Source organism: Lepidochelys olivacea (assembly GCF_965140295.1).
Source record: "Lepidochelys olivacea isolate rLepOli2 genome assembly, chromosome: 2".
NCBI classification, from domain to species: Eukaryota; Metazoa; Chordata; order Testudines; family Cheloniidae; genus Lepidochelys; species Lepidochelys olivacea.
Genome location: NC_140412.1, coordinates 3949660 through 3971015, shown reverse-complemented (window position 1 = coordinate 3971015; position 21356 = coordinate 3949660). Strand labels below are relative to the sequence as shown.

Below are 21356 nucleotides of genomic sequence, written 5' to 3'. Positions count from 1 at the left end.
TTAACCAGCTACTGATCCATGAGAGGGACCTTCCCTCTTATCCCATGACAGCTTCCTCTGCTTAATAGCCTTTGGTGAGGGACCTTGTCAAAGGCTTTCTGAAAATCTAAGTACACTATATCCACTGGATCACCCTTGTCCACCTGTTTGCTGACCCCCTCAGAGAATTCTAGTAGATTGGTGAGGTATGATTTCCCTTTACACAAACCATGTTTACTCTTCCCCAACAAATCATGTTAATCTATGTATCTGACAATTCTGTTCTTTATTATGGTTTCATGGCTGGTACTGAAGTTAGGCTTACCAGCCTGAAATTGCCGGGATCTCATCTGGAACCTTTTGTAAAAATTGGCCTCACATAAGCTATCCTCCTGTCATCTGGTACATAAGCTGGTTATATACCACAGTCAGTAATTCAGCAATTTCACATTTGAGTTCCTTCAGAACTCTTGGGTGAATACCCTCTGGTCCTGGTGACTTAATACTGTTTAGTTTATCAATTTGTTCCAAAAACTCTCCTAATGATACTTCAGTTTGGGACAGTTCCTCAGATTTTCCACCAGAAAGAATGGCTTAGGTTTAGGGATCTCCCTCACATCCTCAGCCATGAAGACCAATGCAAAGTTTTGTATACAGTGCCTAGCACAATGGGGCCCTGATCTTGAGTGAAGCTTCTAAATGCTACTGTAATTCAAATAATATTTGTATTGTTAAAATAAGGATAACAAATTGCATTATAGAAATCCTAAAACCCCTACTCTGTATGCACCAGGTACCCTAACATAATTTAAAAATACGTCTTAAGTGCAGCAGCACAATTAAAAATAATCCACCACCAGTTAGTATGAAGTGTGCAAAATGTCGCTAAAAATAGGTAGATTATAAACAACTAGATTGTGTAAAGTCAAATTAAATGGGGTTGATTAAAGACTAGAGTTATTTGGACTGTAAACGCTCCAATGCAGGGATTGTCTTTTTGTTTATAGAGAGTTTAAGACTAGAAGGAACCAAGAAATCATTTGGTTCGACTGCCTGCATATCACAGGCCCTTCAATGTCACCCGTTTCGTTTGTACAGCACCTAGCACAATAGGCCCCACTTCCTGAATGTGGGGCTCCCAGGTGATTAAAATACAGGGGCTGGAATGTGAGTAGGGGGCCTAGGTGCTGTAACTAAGGGTGGTGGGGGTGCCACAGCACCCCTTAGCTTGCAGCGGTTTCCATCCTATCCCGGGTTTACAGGTTGGTTGAAGGGCTCTCAGCACCCCCACTGTACACATTGTTCCAGCACCATTGGTAGGGGGGCTAGCAGAGGGCAGAAATGGGCAGATTCTAGGAAATTCTAGGACAGAAATAGATTGGAACAGGCAGAGTTAGGGGAGCAGCAGGCGATTACAGGTGAGTGCTATGGACTGGGCCCAGCTGTTGCCCACAGGTGGGCTGTAGCTGCTGCAGCCCCTGCCTCCCCGGGCAGGAACTACACCTCCCATGAGCACCTGGGCGGGGGGGCGGGGCTTGGGCCGCAGGCCCCGCCCCCCGCGGCGCCTGGTTGGCTGCGGCCGGGTGAGGTCAGGTTGTCGATGGTGACGGGGGGACGCGGCGGGGCTGCAGCCGGAGCCGGAGCCTCAGTCGGTGTCGGGAGCCGGAGCCGCTGGGGCCATGGGCTGGCGGGCGGGGGCCGCCGCTCTGCGCACCCAGCCTGCCGCGCGCTAGCGAGCTGCCGGGGAAGATGGCGGAGAGGTAGGTGCGGCCCCCCCCCGGCACCTGTTTCCCCCCCCCCCCGCACTGCCCCCTCACAGCCCCCCCCCGGCGTCCTCCCCCCCCCGCTGGGCTGGGGTCCGTGTGGCCCCCTCACAGCCCCCCGCCCCGGCGTCCTCCCCCCCCGCTGGGCTGGGGTCCGTGTGGCCCCCTCACAGCCCCCCCCCCGCTGGGCTGGGGTCCGTGTGGCCCCCTCACAGCCCCCCCCCCGCTGGGCTGGGGTCCGTGTGGCCCCCTCACAGCCCCCCCCCCGCTGGGCTGGGGTCCGTGTGGCCCCCTCACAGCCCCCCCCCCGCTGGGCTGGGGTCCGTGTGGCCCCCTCACAGCCCCCCCCCCGCTGGGCTGGGGTCCGTGTGGCCCCCTCACAGCCCCCCCCCCGCTGGGCTGGGGTCCGTGTGGCCCCCTCACAGCCCCCCCCCCGCTGGGCTGGGGTCCGTGTGGCCCCCTCACAGCCCCCCCCCCGCTGGGCTGGGGTCCGTGTGGCCCCCTCACAGCCCCCCCCCCGCTGGGCTGGGGTCCGTGTGGCCCCCTCACAGCCCCCCCCCCGCTGGGCTGGGGTCCGTGTGGCCCCCTCACAGCCCCCCCCCCGCTGGGCTGGGGTCCGTGTGGCCCCCTCACAGCCCCCCCCCCGCTGGGCTGGGGTCCGTGTGGCCCCCTCACAGCCCCCCCCCCGCTGGGCTGGGGTCCGTGTGGCCCCCTCACAGCCCCCCCCCGCTGGGCTGGGGTCCGTGTGGCCCCCTCACAGCCCCCCCCCCGCTGGGCTGGGGTCCGTGTGGCCCCCTCACAGCCCCCCCCCCGCTGGGCTGGGGTCCGTGTGGCCCCCTCACAGCCCCCCCCCCGCTGGGCTGGGGTCCGTGTGGCCCCCTCACAGCCCCCCCCCCGCTGGGCTGGGGTCCGTGTGGCCCCCTCACAGCCCCCCCCCCGCTGGGCTGGGGTCCGTGTGGCCCCCTCACAGCCCCCCCCCCGCTGGGCTGGGGTCCGTGTGGCCCCCTCACAGCCCCCCCCCCGCTGGGCTGGGGTCCGTGTGGCCCCCTCACAGCCCCCCCCCCGCTGGGCTGGGGTCCGTGTGGCCCCCTCACAGCCCCCCCCCCGCTGGGCTGGGGTCCGTGTGGCCCCCTCACAGCCCCCCCCCCGCTGGGCTGGGGTCCGTGTGGCCCCCTCACAGCCCCCCCCCCGCTGGGCTGGGGTCCGTGTGGCCCCCTCACAGCCCCCCCCCCGCTGGGCTGGGGTCCGTGTGGCCCCCTCACAGCCCCCCCCCCGCTGGGCTGGGGTCCGTGTGGCCCCCTCACAGCCCCCCCCCCGCTGGGCTGGGGTCCGTGTGGCCCCCTCACAGCCCCCCCCCCGCTGGGCTGGGGTCCGTGTGGCCCCCTCACAGCCCCCCCCCCGCTGGGCTGGGGTCCGTGTGGCCCCCTCACAGCCCCCCCCCCGCTGGGCTGGGGTCCGTGTGGCCCCCTCACAGCCCCCCCCCCGCTGGGCTGGGGTCCGTGTGGCCCCCTCACAGCCCCCCCCCCGCTGGGCTGGGGTCCGTGTGGCCCCCTCACAGCCCCCCCCCCGCTGGGCTGGGGTCCGTGTGGCCCCCTCACAGCCCCCCCCCCCGCTGGGCTGGGGTCCGTGTGGCCCCCTCACAGCCCCCCCCCCGCTGGGCTGGGGTCCGTGTGGCCCCCTCACAGCCCCCCCCCCGCTGGGCTGGGGTCCGTGTGGCCCCCTCACAGCCCCCCCCCCGCTGGGCTGGGGTCCGTGTGGCCCCCTCACAGCCCCCCCCCCGCTGGGCTGGGGTCCGTGTGGCCCCCTCACAGCCCCCCCCCCGCTGGGCTGGGGTCCGTGTGGCCCCCTCACAGCCCCCCCCCCGCTGGGCTGGGGTCCGTGTGGCCCCCTCACAGCCCCCCCCCCGCTGGGCTGGGGTCCGTGTGGCCCCCTCACAGCCCCCCCCCCCGCTGGGCTGGGGTCCGTGTGGCCCCCTCACAGCCCCCCCCCCCGCTGGGCTGGGGTCCGTGTGGCCCCCTCACAGCCCCCCCCCCCGCTGGGCTGGGGTCCGTGTGGCCCCCTCACAGCCCCCCCCCCCCGCTGGGCTGGGGTCCGTGTGGCCCCCTCACAGCCCCCCCCCCCGCTGGGCTGGGGTCCGTGTGGCCCCCTCACAGCCCCCCCCCCGCTGGGCTGGGGTCCGTGTGGCCCCCTCACAGCCCCCCCCCCGCTGGGCTGGGGTCCGTGTGGCCCCCTCACAGCCCCCCCCCCGCTGGGCAGGGGTCCGTGTGGCCCCCTCACAGCCCCCCCCCCGCTGGGCAGGGGTCCGTGTGGCCCCCTCACAGCCCCCCCCCCGCTGGGCTGGGGTCCGTGTGGCCCCCTCACAGCCCCCCCCCGCTGGGCTGGGGTCCGTGTGGCCCCCTCACAGCCCCCCCCCGCTGGGCTGGGGTCCGTGTGGCCCCCTCACAGCCCCCCCCCCGCTGGGCTGGGGTCCGTGTGGCCCCCTCACAGCCCCCCCCTCACCATGTCCCCCAGCGGGGGGGCGGTGGTCTGTGTCCTCTCCCCTCACAGCTCCACCCCTACTGTGTCCCCTTCCCCCTGAAACCCACCTTATAGCGCTAACCTCCCCCCTCCCCTCTCCGCTGAGGCCCTTCCTCACAGCTCCACTGCATCCCACTCCCCCTGCTGGGTTGGGGTTCTTTGGGGGGGGGGTCTGTGCTAGTGGTGTTGGGTTTTAATGCCCCCCCCACTGTGGGGTGTTGGTGTCAGACATGCTGTGGGGGAGGGTTGCTGGGGGTATCTGAACAGGGGTTTATGAGGATGTAGGGTAGTATGAGAGATTGGGACTGGGATGAAGGGGCAAGTGCAAAAGAGGGTGGGCTGGGGTTGGGGGGTATATATATGTGGCAAGTGAGAGGGGGTAAGGCATGGTTGTTGGCAGGGTGCACACTGATATGGGGTATGGATGCATATGGGTGTGTGCAGGGTATAGAGACTATAGGCTTGTGGGTGTGGGGATAGGGATGTCCATGAGGTGCTGATTATTATGGGGTGGTGAGATGGGGTGTGTGTGGATGTAGGGAAAAGGGGAGTGTGTGGTTCAGACTCTTCATATCATAGGATCTGTTCAATGGTATTGTGATAAAGGGTGTGTGGATTATAGGGCTGCAGTGGGATGTGCTGGGGGTGTGTATTGGTATGGGGTAGGGTGTGTGCATAAGGGGATGAGTTTGTGTTTGTGCTGGAATGGGTTTTATTTGTTTTACATGTGCAGCACTTGCAATCCTCTGTCTTTCTCTGTCCTGTGTGCTGCTCCACGGCTGTGCTGCTTTCTGAGCCCTGCGTTCTTGAGCTGCAAAAACTGCAGGATTTTTTTTTTCCCTGTGTGATACCAGTTTAATCAACCCTCAGGTGACCTCTGCAGAAAAACCCACAGCTGTCATGCTCCTACACTTCACCTGGTGAACAGAGCTTGGGTGGCTTTTAGAAAAGCCATTAGAGGGAATTCATTATATGAGGTTCTAGGTGCATGAAAGCAGCAGGTGGCTTGAATGAGGCAGTGCCCGTCACTGTGTTTACATCTGGCCCAGTAGTAAACAAGGTGGGGTACTGTGATTCAGTGCCATCAGCCCACCAGGTGTGGTGCTGTCTCTGCAGTTTTTTGTGCACCATTGACTGTGCCTTCCCATGGTAGCATGTGCCCAGATAGTAGTTGCACTAAACGCTAATATAGCTGTGCATTCATTAAAAACAGTGTGATTGCACTTCACTGAAAATCTGCAGCCTTCATTTGCACTGTTGCTATGAGTGCTAATTTCTTTGTGAGGGGGAAATCAACACCCTTACACTTGAATAATTTGGCTTAATTTTAGAAATGTCCAGCTGTTTTTTGATATGGAGAGAGACAAACAGTTTCTTGCAGTATAGCATTCATGGGTGTGACCTATCTGTAAGATTCAGGCTTTGGCTGGACTGTGCTAGCAGGCTAAATTAGATCTGTTCCTATGCTGGATGCCTTTTTGTAGTGCTGCTGTCGGAATGTTAGGGTTTTGTTACATTGATTTTAATTGATGAAATTGCTTATTTCTTCTGCACTATTAACTATGCTCCAAGTGAACCATTAAGAATGGATGCAGGAGATAGGGATCAAGGTCCCCAGTGTTGATTACCCTCCTTCAATCACAGTGAAGCAATTTTCAGAGTAACAGCTGTGCTAGTCTGTATTCGCAAAAAGAAAAGGAGTACTTGTGGCACCTTAGAGACTAACCAATTTATTTGAGCATGAGCTTTCGTGAGCTACAGCTTGTGGGATATGGCCATGTGAACCTAATAAATTCTCAGTTGTACTGTGTCCTGGAGGAGAGCAGACTCCTCCCTGGAGGTCTCAGCCTATACATGCTGGAGGGAAATTCCTTCTCTTAGTTTAAACCTAGTGCCAGTGAATGTCATTCACTGTGACTCTTGCACCTAATCCCATTTCTACGCTGAGATGGAACTCTTTGATTCTTTTTTCTTAGAACCCAGTGAAGTAGATTCTGCCAGCACCTCCTGGGGCAGAAAATCCTAAATATGTATCATTTGGGAGAGGGATGGCAGAGAAAGGACCTCTGATTTCTAGCTTTGTTTCTTCCCTAGGAGGTTGTGGGCAGCGTTTCCTATTAAAAGCCCTTGCCTATGGAATTTTCTGCCACTGGCGATCAGATGGGCCTATATCTAGCCTCCCTGCAAGCCTTATTTCTTCTCATTAGTAGAAGTCCTAGGTGAAGAGAGCAGCCCTAAGAGCAGAAGGCCACTAGTGAGGTTGATCTGGTTTGGGGAGTGTCAAAGAGGGCGGGGAGCAGAGTTGTGGTCCTTTTGATAGAACTGATGTTGCTTCTGTAGAGGTGCATGAGGTATGCTTTTGGTGGTGCTCACGTTATTTACATATATTTATAGGGTGCCTGTGGTCTCTGGGTGTACTCTGTGGCTTAAATATGGTAATACACAAGACTGGCATTTTTGCTTCTTTTATTTAGAATTGTTTAACTTGCAGCTTTGAAGGAGATGAGGCCAGTTGGCTAAAAGCCCAGGATTTCATAGCTCATAAACAGATAAAATTTGGGTGAAAAGATGCAGCAGGATATGGTTAAATGTATTTCTGTTGGGTGCAGGTGCTTTGAGAACAGCCTGCTTCTGGCTACTAACAACCTTATATTGGGACAATGAGTTTGAGTGATCTGTACAGGGTTGGGTCAGAGATGGAGAGGCTGGTCTTTAAAGTAAGTGGGGCCCTAGGACATTAAAGGATTTGTGAATAGTGATCAACACTTTGAATTTCATCTATCAGCCAGTGCAGGTTGCGGAGCATGGATGTGGTATATTTTTTTTTCTCTTGTTCCATTCAGGAGGGCAGCTGCTCCCTGCTGTAGCTGTAACCTCCAGGTGGCTTTTATGGTTAGTCCTAGATTGATCCTATTACAATGGTTAAATCTAGAAGTAAAGAAGGCAAAAGAGTGTAATCTTGACCAGCCTTAGGAGGATTCATGGGTGTGGATGAGGTGTATGTGTCCACTGATAAAGCTGGCAATATAGAAGCAGTGAGGCATCTAAGACCCCCAACATTATGGGGCATGTTGATAATGGTGAAGCTGATTACCTTATTTTACTGGGTAATTAGAGTCTTAATTGTCTTTCCTTGCCACTCAACTTCAACCACCTTGCTTACATTTAAGTCTGAGCTCTCCCAGACACCAAGAGGTTGGTGAAGGATGTCTGGGTCTGATGAAAAGACTTTGAGCTGAGTATCCGCATACTGTGGAGTGTAGCCACAGACACATTATTTCCCTTGTGTCCATTTGCATCTTAACTTGAATAGAGCCTTCCATATGTTGGTGAACTCCCATAATTAGGATCTTTCAGAGTCTTTCTCCCAATTCTACAAACCTAAGATGTTCTTTGTATCATTAAAGCTAGGTATCTTTCATAGCTTGTTTAAAATTTCTTCCCTGTTCCCTCTCCATGCATAGCAAGGTAAGTTGCTCCCAGGGGTGGTGTAGAACTTCCCTTTTTATAGACTGGTTTCAGAGTAACAGCTGTGTTAGTCTGTCTTTGCAAAAAGAAAAGGAGTACTTGTGGCACCTTAGAGACTAACCAATTTATTTGAGCATGAGCTTTCGTGAGCTACAGTGAGCTGTAGCTCACGAAAGCTCATGCTCAAATTGGTTAGTCTCTAAGGTGCCACAAGTACTCCTTTCCTTTTTATAGAGCCTCTCTGATGCAGAGTTTGCCTTCTGACTCTTAGTTCCGCAATATATCTATGTATGTTTGCTCCTGCTAGAATCCACCAGCCATTTCATAGGTTGTCACACCCATTCCCTTGGTGTTTTTGGGACCTGTAATAAGAAAAGGGAAATCTAGGCTACCTGTCAGGAAGGAATATCTTGACAATGAACTATTTGACTGTGAAATTGTCCCTCTAGAGAAATGGTGGAAGACCCGCCTACTGGAACATTCATGTTTAAACTAGTAAATATGCAATATGGAACAATCCTGCCCTGCCTTAGGGAGATGGGCTACCATGACCTATTAATGATATTCTCTTCCCTCTCTAACTCGTATGATTCTGATATGTTTAAATCTTTTTGAAGGTATCAGTGTTGTTTCCAACTTCTTGTCTGTCACCAAATTTGGGAGCAGTTCAATCAGAGGACTGAGATTGGGATTCCTAGGTTCTGTCCTTTTGTCACGGACTTGCTCTGACCTTGAACAAATCATTTAAAAACTGTTACCAGTTTCTCGCTGTAAAATGGGTATAATGAGCCCTGCCCACCTTACTGGGATACGGAGAATTAAGTAAATATTTGACTCTTCGAAATCCTTGGTGCTAGAATAGTGCAAAGTGTTAGCGTACCCTTTCCACAGGCACATTCCTACTTTAGACAGTAGACCAAATGAAGAGCACCATCTGCAACTCCAGATACTGGTGAATTCTCTCCATTCAGAGCTGTTAATATTTACAATGATCTCTGCTTATGATCATCTATCCAGTTTGCTGTCCAGTTTGTATATCCATGTTCAGGCTAGCCAGCCTAAGAATCCATGCCAGAAATTTCCATACTAGCATGCCTAAGGAGAGATACTTCAATCCTGATTAAGTGCTTTACTTTTTGGTGTCCTTGTTCAGAAGTTTTGGCCTCTATGTGGGGATTTTGTCACAAGTTTAAATGATAGTGTAGCTGGAATACATGTGATGTCTTCATCAGCAAGTAGCTTGGTTTGGGGTTTATTTTATGTAAGATCATGGAGGTTTTGATAACCCATTCTGTCAATCTATTTATAATAGTCTCCATGATTTTACCAACCGTAAAACTGCACACTTGTTGGATTGCGCCCACTGCTTTCTTCAAGGGAGGGTACCCCTCAAATTCTAAGGTGATTGCATAATATGGTGATGTATGGTATTTTAAAAACAACAAAACTAATAGAACATAAAATTTTCAGGTGTCCAGGCTGATCCCGGGTGTAAAACAAATGTATGTTAGTGGGATTGCCAGTTCACATGCAGCTCTACTGATATTCTGGGCACTGGTTATGAATCATTGAGGCATGAAGATTAATTGGGGTGTAAGATTTTATGCTTGCAATCACTGTACAATGATAGGTTTCAGAGTAGCAGCCGTGTTAGTCTGTATTCGCAAAAAGAAAAGGAGTACTCGTGGCACCTTAGAGACTAACAAATTTATTTGAGCATAAGCTTTCATGAGCTACAGCTCACTTCATCGGATGCATTCAGTGGAAAATACAGTGGGGAGATTTATATACATAGAGAACATGAAACAATGGGTGTTACCATACACACTGTACCCAGAGTGATCACTTAAGGTGAGCTATTACCAGTGGGAGGGGGAGTGAACCTTTTGTAGTGATGATCAAGGTGGGCCACTTCCAGCAGTTGACAAGAACATCTGAGGAACAGTGTGTGTGTGTATGTGAGTGTGTGGGGGGGAATAAACATGGGGAAATAGTTTTACTTTGTGTAATGACACATCCACTCCCAGTCTCTATTCAAGCCTAAGTTAATTGTATCCAGTTTGCAAATTAATTCCAATTCAGCAGTCTCCTGTTGGAGTCTGTTTTTGAAGGTTTTTTGTTGAAGTATTGCCATTTTTAGGTCTGTAATCAAGTGACCAGAGAGATTGAAATGTTCTCCGACTGGTTTATGAATGTTATAATTCTTGACATCTGATTTGTGTCCATTTATTCTTTTACGTAGAGACTGTCCAGTTTGACCAATGTACATGGCAGAGGGGCATTGCTGGCACATGATGGCATATATCACATTGGTAGATGTGCAGGTGAATGAGCCTCTGATAGTGTGGCTGATGTGATTAGGCCCTATGATGGTGTCCCCTGAATAGATATGTGGACAGAGTTGGCAACGGGCTTTGTTGCAAGGATAGGTTCCTGGCTTAGTGGCTCTGTTGTGTGGTGTGTGGTTGCTGGTGAGTATTTGCTTTAGGTTGGGGGGCTGTCTGTAAGCAAGGACTGGCCTGTCTCCCAAGATCTGTGAGAATGATGGGTCGTCCTTCAGGATAGGTTGTAGATCCTTGATGATACATTGGAGAGGTTTTAGTTGGGGGCTGAAGGTGAGTGGCGTTCTGTTATTTTCTTTGTTGGGCCTGTCCTGTAGTAGGTGACTTCTGGGTACTCTTCTGGCTCTGTCAATCTGTTTCTTCAGTTCAGCAGGTGGGTATTGTAGTTGTCAGAATGCTTGATAGAGATCTTGTCGGTGTTTGTCTCTGTCTGAGGGGTTGGAGCAAATGCAGTTGCATTGTAGAGCTTGGCTGTAGACAATGGATCGTGTGGTGTGGTCTGGATGAAAGCTGGAGGCATGTAAGTAAGTATAGCGGTCAGTAGGTTTCCGGTATAGGGTGGTGGTTATGTGACCGTTGCTTATTAGCACTGTAGTGTCCAGGAAGTGGATCTCTTGTGTGGACTGGTCCAGGCTGAGGTTGATGGTGGAATGGAAATTGTTGAAATCGTGGTGGAATTCCTCAAGGGCTTCTTTTCTATGGGTCCAGATGATGATGTCCTCAATGTAGCGCAAGTAGAGTAGGGGCATTAGGGGACGAGAGCTGAGGAAGCGTTGTTCTAAGTCAGCCATAAAAATGTTGGCATCCTGTGGGGCCATGCGGGTACCCATAGCAATGCCACTGATTTGAAGGTATACATTGTCCCCCAATGTGAAATAGTTATGGGTGAGGACAAAGTCCACAAAGTTCAGCCACCAGGTTTGCCGTGACATCATCAGGGATACTGTTCCTGATGGCTTGTAGTCCATCTTTGTGTGGAATGTTGGTGTAGAGGGCTTCTGCATCCATAGTGGCCGGGATGGTGTTTTCAGGAAGGTCACCGATGGATTGTAGTTTCCTCAGGAAGTCAGTGGTCGTAGCGTAGGGCCTGAGGAGGGAGTCTACATAGCCAGACAATCCTGCTGTCAGGGTGCCAATGCCTGAGATGATGGGGCGCCCAGGATTTCCAGGTTTATGGATCTTGGGTAGCAGATAGAATACCCCTGGTTGGGGTTCCAGGGGTGTGTCTGTGCAGATTTGTTCTTGTGCTTTTTCGGGGAGTTTCTTGAGCAAATGCTATAGTTTCTTTTGGTAACCCTCAGTGGGATCAGAGGGCTTGTAGAAAGCGGTGTTGGAGAGCTGCCAAGCAGCCTCCTGTTCATATTCCGACCTAGTCATGATGACGACAGCACCTCCTTTGTCAGCATTTTTGATTATGATGTCAGAGTTGTTTCTGAGGCTGTGGATGGCGTTGTGGTCTGCACGGCTGAGGTTATGGGGCAAGTGATGCAGCTTTTCCACAATTTCAGCCCGTGCATGTTGGCGGAAGCACTCTATGTAGAAGTCCAGTCTGTTGTTTTGACCTTTAGGAGGAGTCCACCCAGAATCCTTCTTTTTGTAGTCTTGGTAGGAAGCTCTCTGTGCATTAATATGTTCAGAGGTGTGTTGGAAACATTCCTTGAGTTGGAGGTGTCGAAAATAGGATTCTAGGTCACCACAGAACTATATCATGTTCGTGGGGGTGAAGGGGCAGAAGGAGAGGCCCTGAGAGAGACTTAGAGCAACGCTTCCTCAGCTCTTGTCCCTAACGCCCCTCCTCTACGTGTGCTACATTGATGACATCTTCATCATCTGGACCCATGGAAAAGAAGCCCTTGAGGAATTCTACCATGATTTCAACAATTTCCATCCCACCATCAACCTCAACCTGGACCAGTCCACACAGGAGATCCACTTCCTGGACACGACGGTGCTAATAAGCTCCTCAGCTCTCGTCCCCTACTCACTCCACTCTACTTCCTGCTGTATTTTCCACTGCATGCATCTGATGAAGTGGGCTTTAGCCCACGAAATCTATGCTCAAATAAATTTGTTAGTCTCTAAGGTGCCACAAGTACTCCTTTTCTTTTTGTACAATGATAGTGGTTATATCATTCATTCCATACATTCTTGTAACTTATTTATTTGACCACGTTCATGGCCCCCAAAGGTAAATATTATAGAAAACTTCATTCTTACCCCCTGATCCATGTCTCTTGATGAGGTTTTTCTCTGCTTAAGTTCTGTAATGATCCTACAGTAACCTCTTCCCTTCAGTATGTTTAAAAAATAATTTGTTGTTCCTCTCTAGCAACCATGCTCTCCCTCTTGCATTTTTTGCTTCAGTGATTATTACCTTACATGCTCTAGATAACTCATTGAACTTTGGCTTCTTCTTTTCCTCTTCCATCTCTTCTCAAAAGATTTCTGCTGTAATACTCTTTTCATTTTACTGTTAATTCAGGATGGCTATTTTTAATCCCCTACTTGCTTTCTTGGCAACTGGGATAAATCTACTCTAGTGCTAAATGGAACCACTTGAGTATTTTCCAGGCAACATATACACCCTGCCCTTTAAATTAGTTGTTCCTTTTTGAGTGCACTTGTACAACTTCTAACACTTGCTTTCTCAAAGTTCTACCTTTTTCCGCCCCCTGTCTACTTCAGTCTATCCATGAAAAAACTGCAGCACTGTATTGCTGCTACCATGTGTTTCTCATGGAGTTAGTAACTACTGTGACTCTTAGCACTTCTCTCTTGCTGGCACCTTGGCTGCCCCTTCAGAGAATGCTCTTGCCTAATAATTCAACACTGTCCATGCTTTCAGAGTATCAGCTTTCCCTGCTGGATGGGATTTTCCAAAAAGTTAGGCTATGTCTACACTGCACTTCCTTCAGTAAAATTTTTGTCGATTTGGTGGTGTGAACCACCCCCCCCCCCCCCGACAGACAAGCTTTACTGTTGAAAAGTGCTGGTGTGGAGAATGCTACCACCCCTCTTTGGGGGTGGTTTTATTTTGTCAGCAGGAGAGGGCTCTCCTGCTGACAGAGTGGCTACACAGTGTACAGTACAGCTGTGCCGCTGTAAGGTGCACAGTGCAAACATAGCCTGAGTCTCAGGACAGTCCCCTTCCTTTGGTGGCTAACTCCAGGGCCACCTATCGCTGTGGGCTTGTAACACATTTGCAGACTCTACCTTCCGCCAGCTAAATCTGACTTGCTTTTCTAACCTCACTGTGTTGCAAATGATGAGTGTATTCTGTGTATGCAATGCTATACGCCCTTGTATTCTTCTATTGATGCAGTCCAGTTGGGGACTCTGCTCTTGGATAACAGCTGCTAGCTGACCTAGTGGATAGTAAGCCTCCTGTCGTCCGTTCCCCCCCGCGCGCGCGATATCTAACCTTGTGGCCCTGGGGTCTCCTATTTTCAAGCCTCTTCCTAGCCCTCCCAAAGAGCCTCCCTTACTCAAGACGATGTTATCCTGAGCAGGCAGGCTTCTGTCCCAGCAGGTGCTCTAGTTCCTTAAGGACCTAAATGCCTCCTGCATTACAATACATTCTCAACGACACAACAGGGGACTAGATCTCCTGTCTATACAATCTATATGGAAATCTTGTTAATATCTAGCTTTAAAAAAATCAATCAAAGCAAACAAGCAATGTGGGATTATTAAATATAAGGTGTCGTAAGCCAGTGGCACATCTTCTTCTTCTTCTTTTTTTTTAAAGAAAAGCAAAACTACTTCTTTTAAAATGAGAAATGTGCAATTTTGACGGTTGGTTAATGTCTCATAAAACTTCTGGCAAATGAAGCCTGAAATAGACTGTCAGAATGAGAAGCCTTTGCTTATTGTATTTTACAGATAGTGTGATTCAGAATTTTGTTCTTGAATTGAACACTGATTGGTAGTTATTTCTGGTACAGAGCAGAGCTATTTCTTGACTTCTGAATCATTAACTCATCATTGCAGACTTCCAAATATGTTTGGCAATAGAGAGAGAACTTATTGAGGACATGGGGATTAAGTGAAAAGACAGCAAAATGATATCTGGATTTTAATGCTCCATAGAGAGGTCCCCCTCCCCCCCGTTAATGGTTATCGTGTACAGTTGAGTCTGATTGATGCAAGTATGGCTAACCTGCTGCGTTCAGAACTGTGCAGTGCCCACAAGCTGCCCTCCTCTTTCTTCTGAGGGCACAACACATAGGATTCCTGTTCGATCAGTAAGAGGAAAAAGGGATATGATATTTCAGAAAAATCTCTATCCAACAGTAAATTCTTGTAACTCTTGATACTTTGTGCTTCTCTTCCCTCTGAGGCTCTCAATGCATTCTACAAATATTCATTTAGACTCATGACATTCCTGTCACTATTATTCCTGTTTTATAAATGGGAAAATAGACACAGTGAGGATGACCCTGTCCAAAGTCACACAAGAATTACATGACAGGGCCAGAAATAGAAGAACCCAAGTCTTCAGACTGTTCTGGGCCTTGACCATGAGATCACGTTTCCTTACCTCTACTGTTACGCATTATGAAGAATCTTTTGCATTTAAGTTAAAGTGAAACATTGCAATGTAGCATTTACAGAAAACAAACGTGAGTCTGTGTCCATTTCTGCTGTTGTTAGATGCACGTGGTCTCTGGTCTTCCTTTTTCGAGGTGATGACATTTCTCTATTTGCCTCATTGCATTTTTATCGATCTGTTTGCTCTGTGCTCTGCTCAAATGTAAATGACTTGCACAGGCAACGTGTTTGGAAATCCAGCCTCTTTACCATCTAGAAATGTTGTTAACTCTGAGTTGAAGGTACATTATTATTTTATTGATTTCTATAGTATCTCTGCAAGCTTGAAAGCACTTCATATGCTGTAGGCAGGTAGCATGTTCTTTACCTAGTAAAACGCAGCCATCTCCAGGGTGGTGGTGTTTCTTGCCCCTGTCCTTTATAGTCATGAACCTTGATAGCCATTCTGAAAGGCAGCATTGTTGGGAGAGGAGGTTGACAGCTTTTTCTCATCTTCTCAAGCTTCTAGAAATCCTTTCCTTTATTCCTCCTTGAGATCAAACTAAAATCCACCTTTTGGGTGTCTCTGACGTAAGTGTACCCACTTCCCATTCTGCATGATGAGTGAAATAAATACTGGTACTAATAGGCCTGGTGTGTATATAAAAGCTTAGTTAGATTTCTCTGCCTGAATCTGTTTGAAGATAATTTCTTATGCTCTCAGCTGTGGTAGGATCCCTACTCCCTTCTAAAAGTCATGTGTCCATCTGCCTTTAGTGGCATATCCTATCCAACCCACCTCTCCAGGTGTGTATCAGAATTGGTCAGGAGAAGGGAGGCTGAAATGAGGATGGAAGAACTAATTTCATGACACATAGCTGTGTTAATTAAGAGTGATTGTTATAAAAGAGGGTGGGATGGGGGACAGAGTCTCCATAAGATTTTCCCCTTCAGATAGAATTTGGGGTTTTTTAGGACTGCTGGGAGCTTTTAGATCTATTTCCCCACACACCCTTTGAAGTGGTGCTGTTGAATCTGTCATAGCTCCCAGTAGTATCACTTTCAAGGCTGTAAGGAAAAATTGCAAATGAATATGTCAAGCTTGCAGTCATTTAGAACCCTTTTTAGTTTTGCATATCTAATATCTCCTTAATGTCACCGTGAGTAATCTGGATCATAGTTCAGATACTCAGTGCTAGAGCAAGGTTTGTGTCAACCTCTTCATTCAAATCTGTTTGAGAGTAGGGTGTGGCCTATAAATTAAAAAATTGCTCCAGGAAGCAACTTAGCATATGTTCTGGTTTTATAAAATTTCCAATTAAAAATCTAAATATCAAGGCTTATTTACTATCTTGAAGGAAAAACAAGTGGCGCTGACACTAAGCAGTAATGCCTGGAACAACTATTTTTTTTTCCCAAGGAAACTTTTTGTTTAGATAACTGACAGATCTTCTTTGCTGGGAGTGATTCACAGTGAAATAGTGGCTGGAGTAGAAAAAGGCTCTAAGAGCAGAATTGCTCTTGACCAGTCAAATGGAGATTTTTTTTTTAAAGCAAGTAAGCAATAGTCCACGTGATGGCACTTTTGTGCGAAATCTTTGAAAGACTTAATACAATAAAGTTTGTATTATGGTGTGTTGATATTATATGTAACCTCTCTGGTAAGGTAGGGGTGGGGAAATGTGACAAATATTGCAACCCTATGCTGTATAATTGGGGTCCATTGGAACTAAAAACAGTGAGTGGCAATTAAGACACATCAGCCAGGTTGTAACCCCTGTCAGAGAGGTACCCCATCCTGGGGAGATTCGCATATACTAGTTCAAACTATATTATCCAGAGACCAACAGACAAAGAAAGGACTTCTGGCATAAATAGCACTGAGTATGTTTAAAATTCAGGCTTTCTTTCTAATACAGCAAATGGACGTGACCTTCTGCCCAATGGGGTCTAATCCTTGCAGAAGGGTTGTAAAGCCTTGATGTAGTTAGGCCCCATAAGACTCATGGGTGACCTCTGATAAGCTTGGCCCGAGGACAGGGAATACAGGTGCAGTGACCCTGAGACTGTGAGAGTCTGGTTGGATTTACCTTAGCCCACCATCCCTGTGATAGTTTATGAACCTCTAGGTTACCATCATTTTTCAGAACAAGCAGTAACTTTACAAATACCTCACCAGCATGGAGTTGTTGTAAGTCCCTGTGGTGATCCATGGTGCTGTGGTCTGCAGTTAAATTATATTTGCCCTAATGTTCCTCCTCAGTTTGAAACCTCACAGCAGCAAGTAGGAAGTCCCACAGCGAAAGTCTTGCTGTATTGATGTGAAGGTTTAGGACACAGTATAGAGCCAGACCTGGGAGCAAGGGTCTGACTGGCTTCATTTAAAAACAAACATAGTAGAGTCTAGAGGAGGGATGGGAGGTCCTGCCTGGAGCAAGCAGCAAGCTCAAGAGGGAGTGTTGGTGATGGTATGGTGGAAGCAGAGAGGAGTTTGTAAGTACAGTTCTGCTTCTGGGCTCTACTACTTATTGAATATCATTTATTGAAGTGCCTTTAATGAAAACTCTTAGAAGGTGCGGCGTTTGGGCGGTAATTCTGTGCCTGCTTTATGAAGACCAGGGTAGGCAGCCTAGCTGCTTAGTATGAGATGCCATCTCTTTCCCCTTCTCTTCCCCCCCCCCTTTTTTTAAATCCCCATCTAACCTGTAAAAAAATGAGTCATTTCCATAGTGGGACTCGGAGTTCCTAGCTCTGGGCGCCATGTTTCATGCAGCTGATCCTGATAAATCAAGGGTTTATTCTTGTTCTTGAAGTTCTGAAAGTGGAGTAATTTTTGTATTTTGTTGGGTCAGGTCATTCAAATTTTCATTTCTCTGAATGAATCAAAATGGCTAAGAGAGTAGGCTCTCAAAATGTAAATGAGGGGGTGGATTGGAGCAGCAGGTTGCTGTTTGGCCAGTTGCAGCACACTGCGCTGGTAAACTCAAATTCTGTTGATCTTGGGTGGTCAGCAGCTATGTTAGCAAGAACTAAGGGATGAGCTGCCTTCATGTTGGTTCGTATAGCAGTGAGGGTATGGTTGGTACTTAGTAATTAACTCATGCTCGCAAAACTTAATATTAAGTATAAGGACCTGATCAACAGCCCGCTGAAATAAATTAAAAAGATTTTTGGATTTCCGTGGCCTCTGGATCAAACCCTAAGTGCCCACAAACCACAATAATGGGTGAAGTATAACAACCTAGGTAAATATATGGAAGATATACTTGGAATGTTTTTTTTATCTGTATTAGGAATATAGCAGTGATTTGTCTTAGGGATACTTAGAGATGGTGGTACATAGATTTGCCTCTGAAAGCTCTGAATATAGCTTTCTACCTAGGTATTTTAATAGAGAGTAGCATTTAAAGAAGTGAGATTATACAGAAATACCTACATTTCTTCGGTAGCTGAAAATAATTGGTTTTTAAGCCTTGTACCTCCTGTGGTATAACTGCATGCTTTGTCATCAGTTATTACTTATTAGTGTTTATAATGAGGGAAAACTACAGCAGAATGTCACAATGAAAGCTAACCTATTTTGTATTAGTACAGTACATTGCAAACACCTGCAGAGCTGTCTCTACAACCAAAAGCTTGAACATAAATCTTTCATTTTGGTACCCTGGGGAAGATGCTACAAGTCAGTTTATTTTAAGCCAGTGCTATTTATCCCTTAAAATTCTCTCTCTTCCAGATCCAACTGTTAGGATTTTAGTTTGACAACCTTAATAATTTAACAAAATTAAATGTTGAATCATTTTAATGAGAAAAAGCATCTGAAAGAAGAGCCTTAGTAAATAGGAAGAACTAAGATGATATAGATGCATTGTTTACATTACATTGGTACCTGGTGGCCCCAGTCAGGATCAGAGCCCTGTTGTGCTTGGAACTGTACAAAGACACATGAAGACATGGTGCTTGCCCTAAAGAGCTTGCTAACTAAGGCAAATGACATCTGTAGGGCATGGGGAGAAGGCTGCAACCAAATAGGCAAATCTTATCTAGATGAGACATTACACTTTTAATTAATCCGTTATTCCCATCTGTCGCATTTAAACAGGCTTGGCAGAACTTGTTTCTTAGTTTTTATAATTTTGATGGATACTATTGATATTTATTTTAGCATTTTTTATTTTAGTGATTTTAAATTTTCACAGTTGTGGGAAATTATGGGGGATCAGACAATAGTAGGAGGTCTGACAATTATTTAATGACAGTAGTTCAGATTAAAAAAGGTAAAGCTTTATAACTGTTGATACAAATTGTCAACATCACATGTCAAATATACAAAGTAAATATCCTTAAATCAAACTCTGTTAAATTCTCAATCTGTATTTTTCTTACTTTGCCTATCTGTAAATTTTGTTTATCATTGGAAATATTTTTCGTCTGTTTGTGCATATGTGATTAAAATCCATGTTCATCAACATTTAGCAATAAAAATCTAATATTTCCAAGCCTTGACATAAGTGTCACTAATACTTATCTCCTGATGCATTTGAGTCTTTGATCTAGTTTGGTAGAAGCTGTTTTAACCTCAGGTTGTTCAGCTCTCATCCCCAGGGCAGACAGTTAGCCACATCATATGTTGTGGTGAGCGAGTTGTCACAGGTACCTACTTTAATTTTGTCTACATTCAGCGACAGTAGTCCTAGATGGCAACTGGGCTCTCTCCCAGCAGGCAGAAAGCATCTTGTTAAAAATCAGTCTGTGATGTGACATATATCTGTGCCCATGTACTGAAAAGTCAAGGAACTCAAAACCCTAATTAAGGGTCCTAATGCCAATCCTGCATACATGTGCAGGGTTCTCATTGAATTAATTGGGGGAGCCCCTGTGCATACATCCCACTGAAGAATTCGGTCCTAAATTTATTAATGTCTGGGGCATATTTTTGCTAAATTTGACTGTGTGTAGGCTGAACGAGGTCAGCACATGAGAGAGATAGTGGGAGGAGAACAAGAGTTGCTTTAAGTCTTATTTGATTTAGACCAATCCTAATTATGTACGCACAAAAAAAAAATCTAATAGGCTAAATGTTGGACTGGTAATTTGGTAAATGAAATTACCAAAGAAGGAATGTTAATGGTAAGTTAACTTATTTGAATTAGAAAGCCTTGTATATACTAGAGATCTAGCCCCACTAATGCAGCTGTCCCAATATAGATATAGTGCATTGGTGTAAACTGCAGCTTGCACCCAGTGGAGCTTGTCATGGTTTACACCAATGGAGCATGTCTACACTGCGGATGTGCACTGGGGCAGCTATGCCATTGGCTAAAACCCTAAATGTAGACAAGTTCTTGAATTCTCATGGGTACTCTCAAGATACTGTTAAGTGCCTTGGCCCTGACCCTGTGCTGGGAGGAGGGAGCACATACCTTGGCCACTGGAAGGCATGAATTGGGAGTGGCTGGGTGACTACAAGAAATAACTTTCCCTCTGATACTCACCCCTTTTTGTCAACTGCTGGGAATGGGCCACATCCACTTTGATTGAATTGGCCTTGTTAGCACTGACCCCACTTGGTAAGGCAACTCTTGTCTTTTCATGTGCTGTATATTTATACCTGCATACTGTATTTTCCACTCCACGCATCTGATGAAGTGGGTTATATCCCACGAAAGCTTATGCCCAAATACATTTCTTAGCCTCTAAGGTGCCACAAGGACTCCTCGTTGTTTGAATTAATACAATCTTTCTAGGGTTTTGATCCACTTTGGGTGGAGAGCGGGTTGCCTGGCTCATTAAGGGCTGAATAACTAAGGATGGAAGATCCTGTTCTCTAAATGCTGAGTTAGGAGTCAAAGGCTTGTAAGATTGGACTCTGGTAGGCAAAGAGGGTAAGAATTCCTCATTCATAGGAATCAAGTTTAGTAAAACTTGAGTTCGTATACTTTACCTGTATCTAGAATTTCTCTGTCCTAGTAATTCCCTGGAAAGCCTAGTTTGTGCATACTTTCACCATTCAAGCTCTTGATTTTAAAAAAAAGAAACATTTGTAGACCTCATTTCCTACTAGGCGGTGGTGGCTTGTTTTCCAAAGCAAATTGAGAAAGGGGAAAAAATTCTTTCCTCTGAAAGATGCAACAAAATATCTCAAGGGGAGAGTCCTTGGCCCTTAAACTGTTATGCTTCAGAAGTAAATTACTTTCATGTCAAATCTTCTAGACCAGGGGTCAGCAACTTATGCCATGTGTGCCAAACACAGCACGCGAGCGGATTTTTTTTTTTTTTAATGGCATGCTGCTGCCTGCCGGGTCCCAGCTGCTGGCCCAGCTCAGCCAGCTGCCAAACCCAGGCTGGGACCCCAGCAGGCAGCAGTGTGCCATTAACACTCCTGCCTGCCCCGGCCCACTCTTCTCTCCTCCCACCCCGGGGAGGGGGGAGGGCAGGATGAAGAAGCTTGGTCCTGCTGGCTGCTGCTGCAGGGCAGGCAAGCTCCCCCCTCTCCCTTGCCTCTTCCCTCGGCATGCTGGGTTCATGCCCCTCCTCCTCTTCTCCTTCCCAGACCCTGATTAGCTGATGGCCCTTGTGAGGAGGGGGAGAAGCCGAGCCGCAGTGCACTTGCTTCTCCGGGGAGGAGGTGGAGAAGAGGTGGGGACGAGGACTTGGGGAAGGGGGGTAGAATCAGGGCATATCCGCTCCAGCCCCCTACTGTGAGCCGCTCTGGACAGAGGGCTGGGAGCACCCCTATGACCCTAGCCCACACCCC

At 48.1% G+C, this 21356-nt stretch overlaps 1 protein-coding gene across 1 annotated transcript in view; it reads left to right on the top strand.

Moving 5' to 3' along the window:
- The first annotated feature begins 1622 nt into the window (after positions 1-1622).
- The window catches only part of ARHGAP39 (Rho GTPase activating protein 39), a 422273-nt gene continuing 402539 nt past the window's right edge, over positions 1623-21356 (top strand). The window contains exon 1 of the mRNA XM_084619553.1: positions 1623-1739. Coding sequence (XP_084475679.1) covers positions 1729-1739 — 11 coding nt within the window. The 5' untranslated portion in view covers positions 1623-1728. The remainder of the gene's footprint in view (positions 1740-21356) is intronic.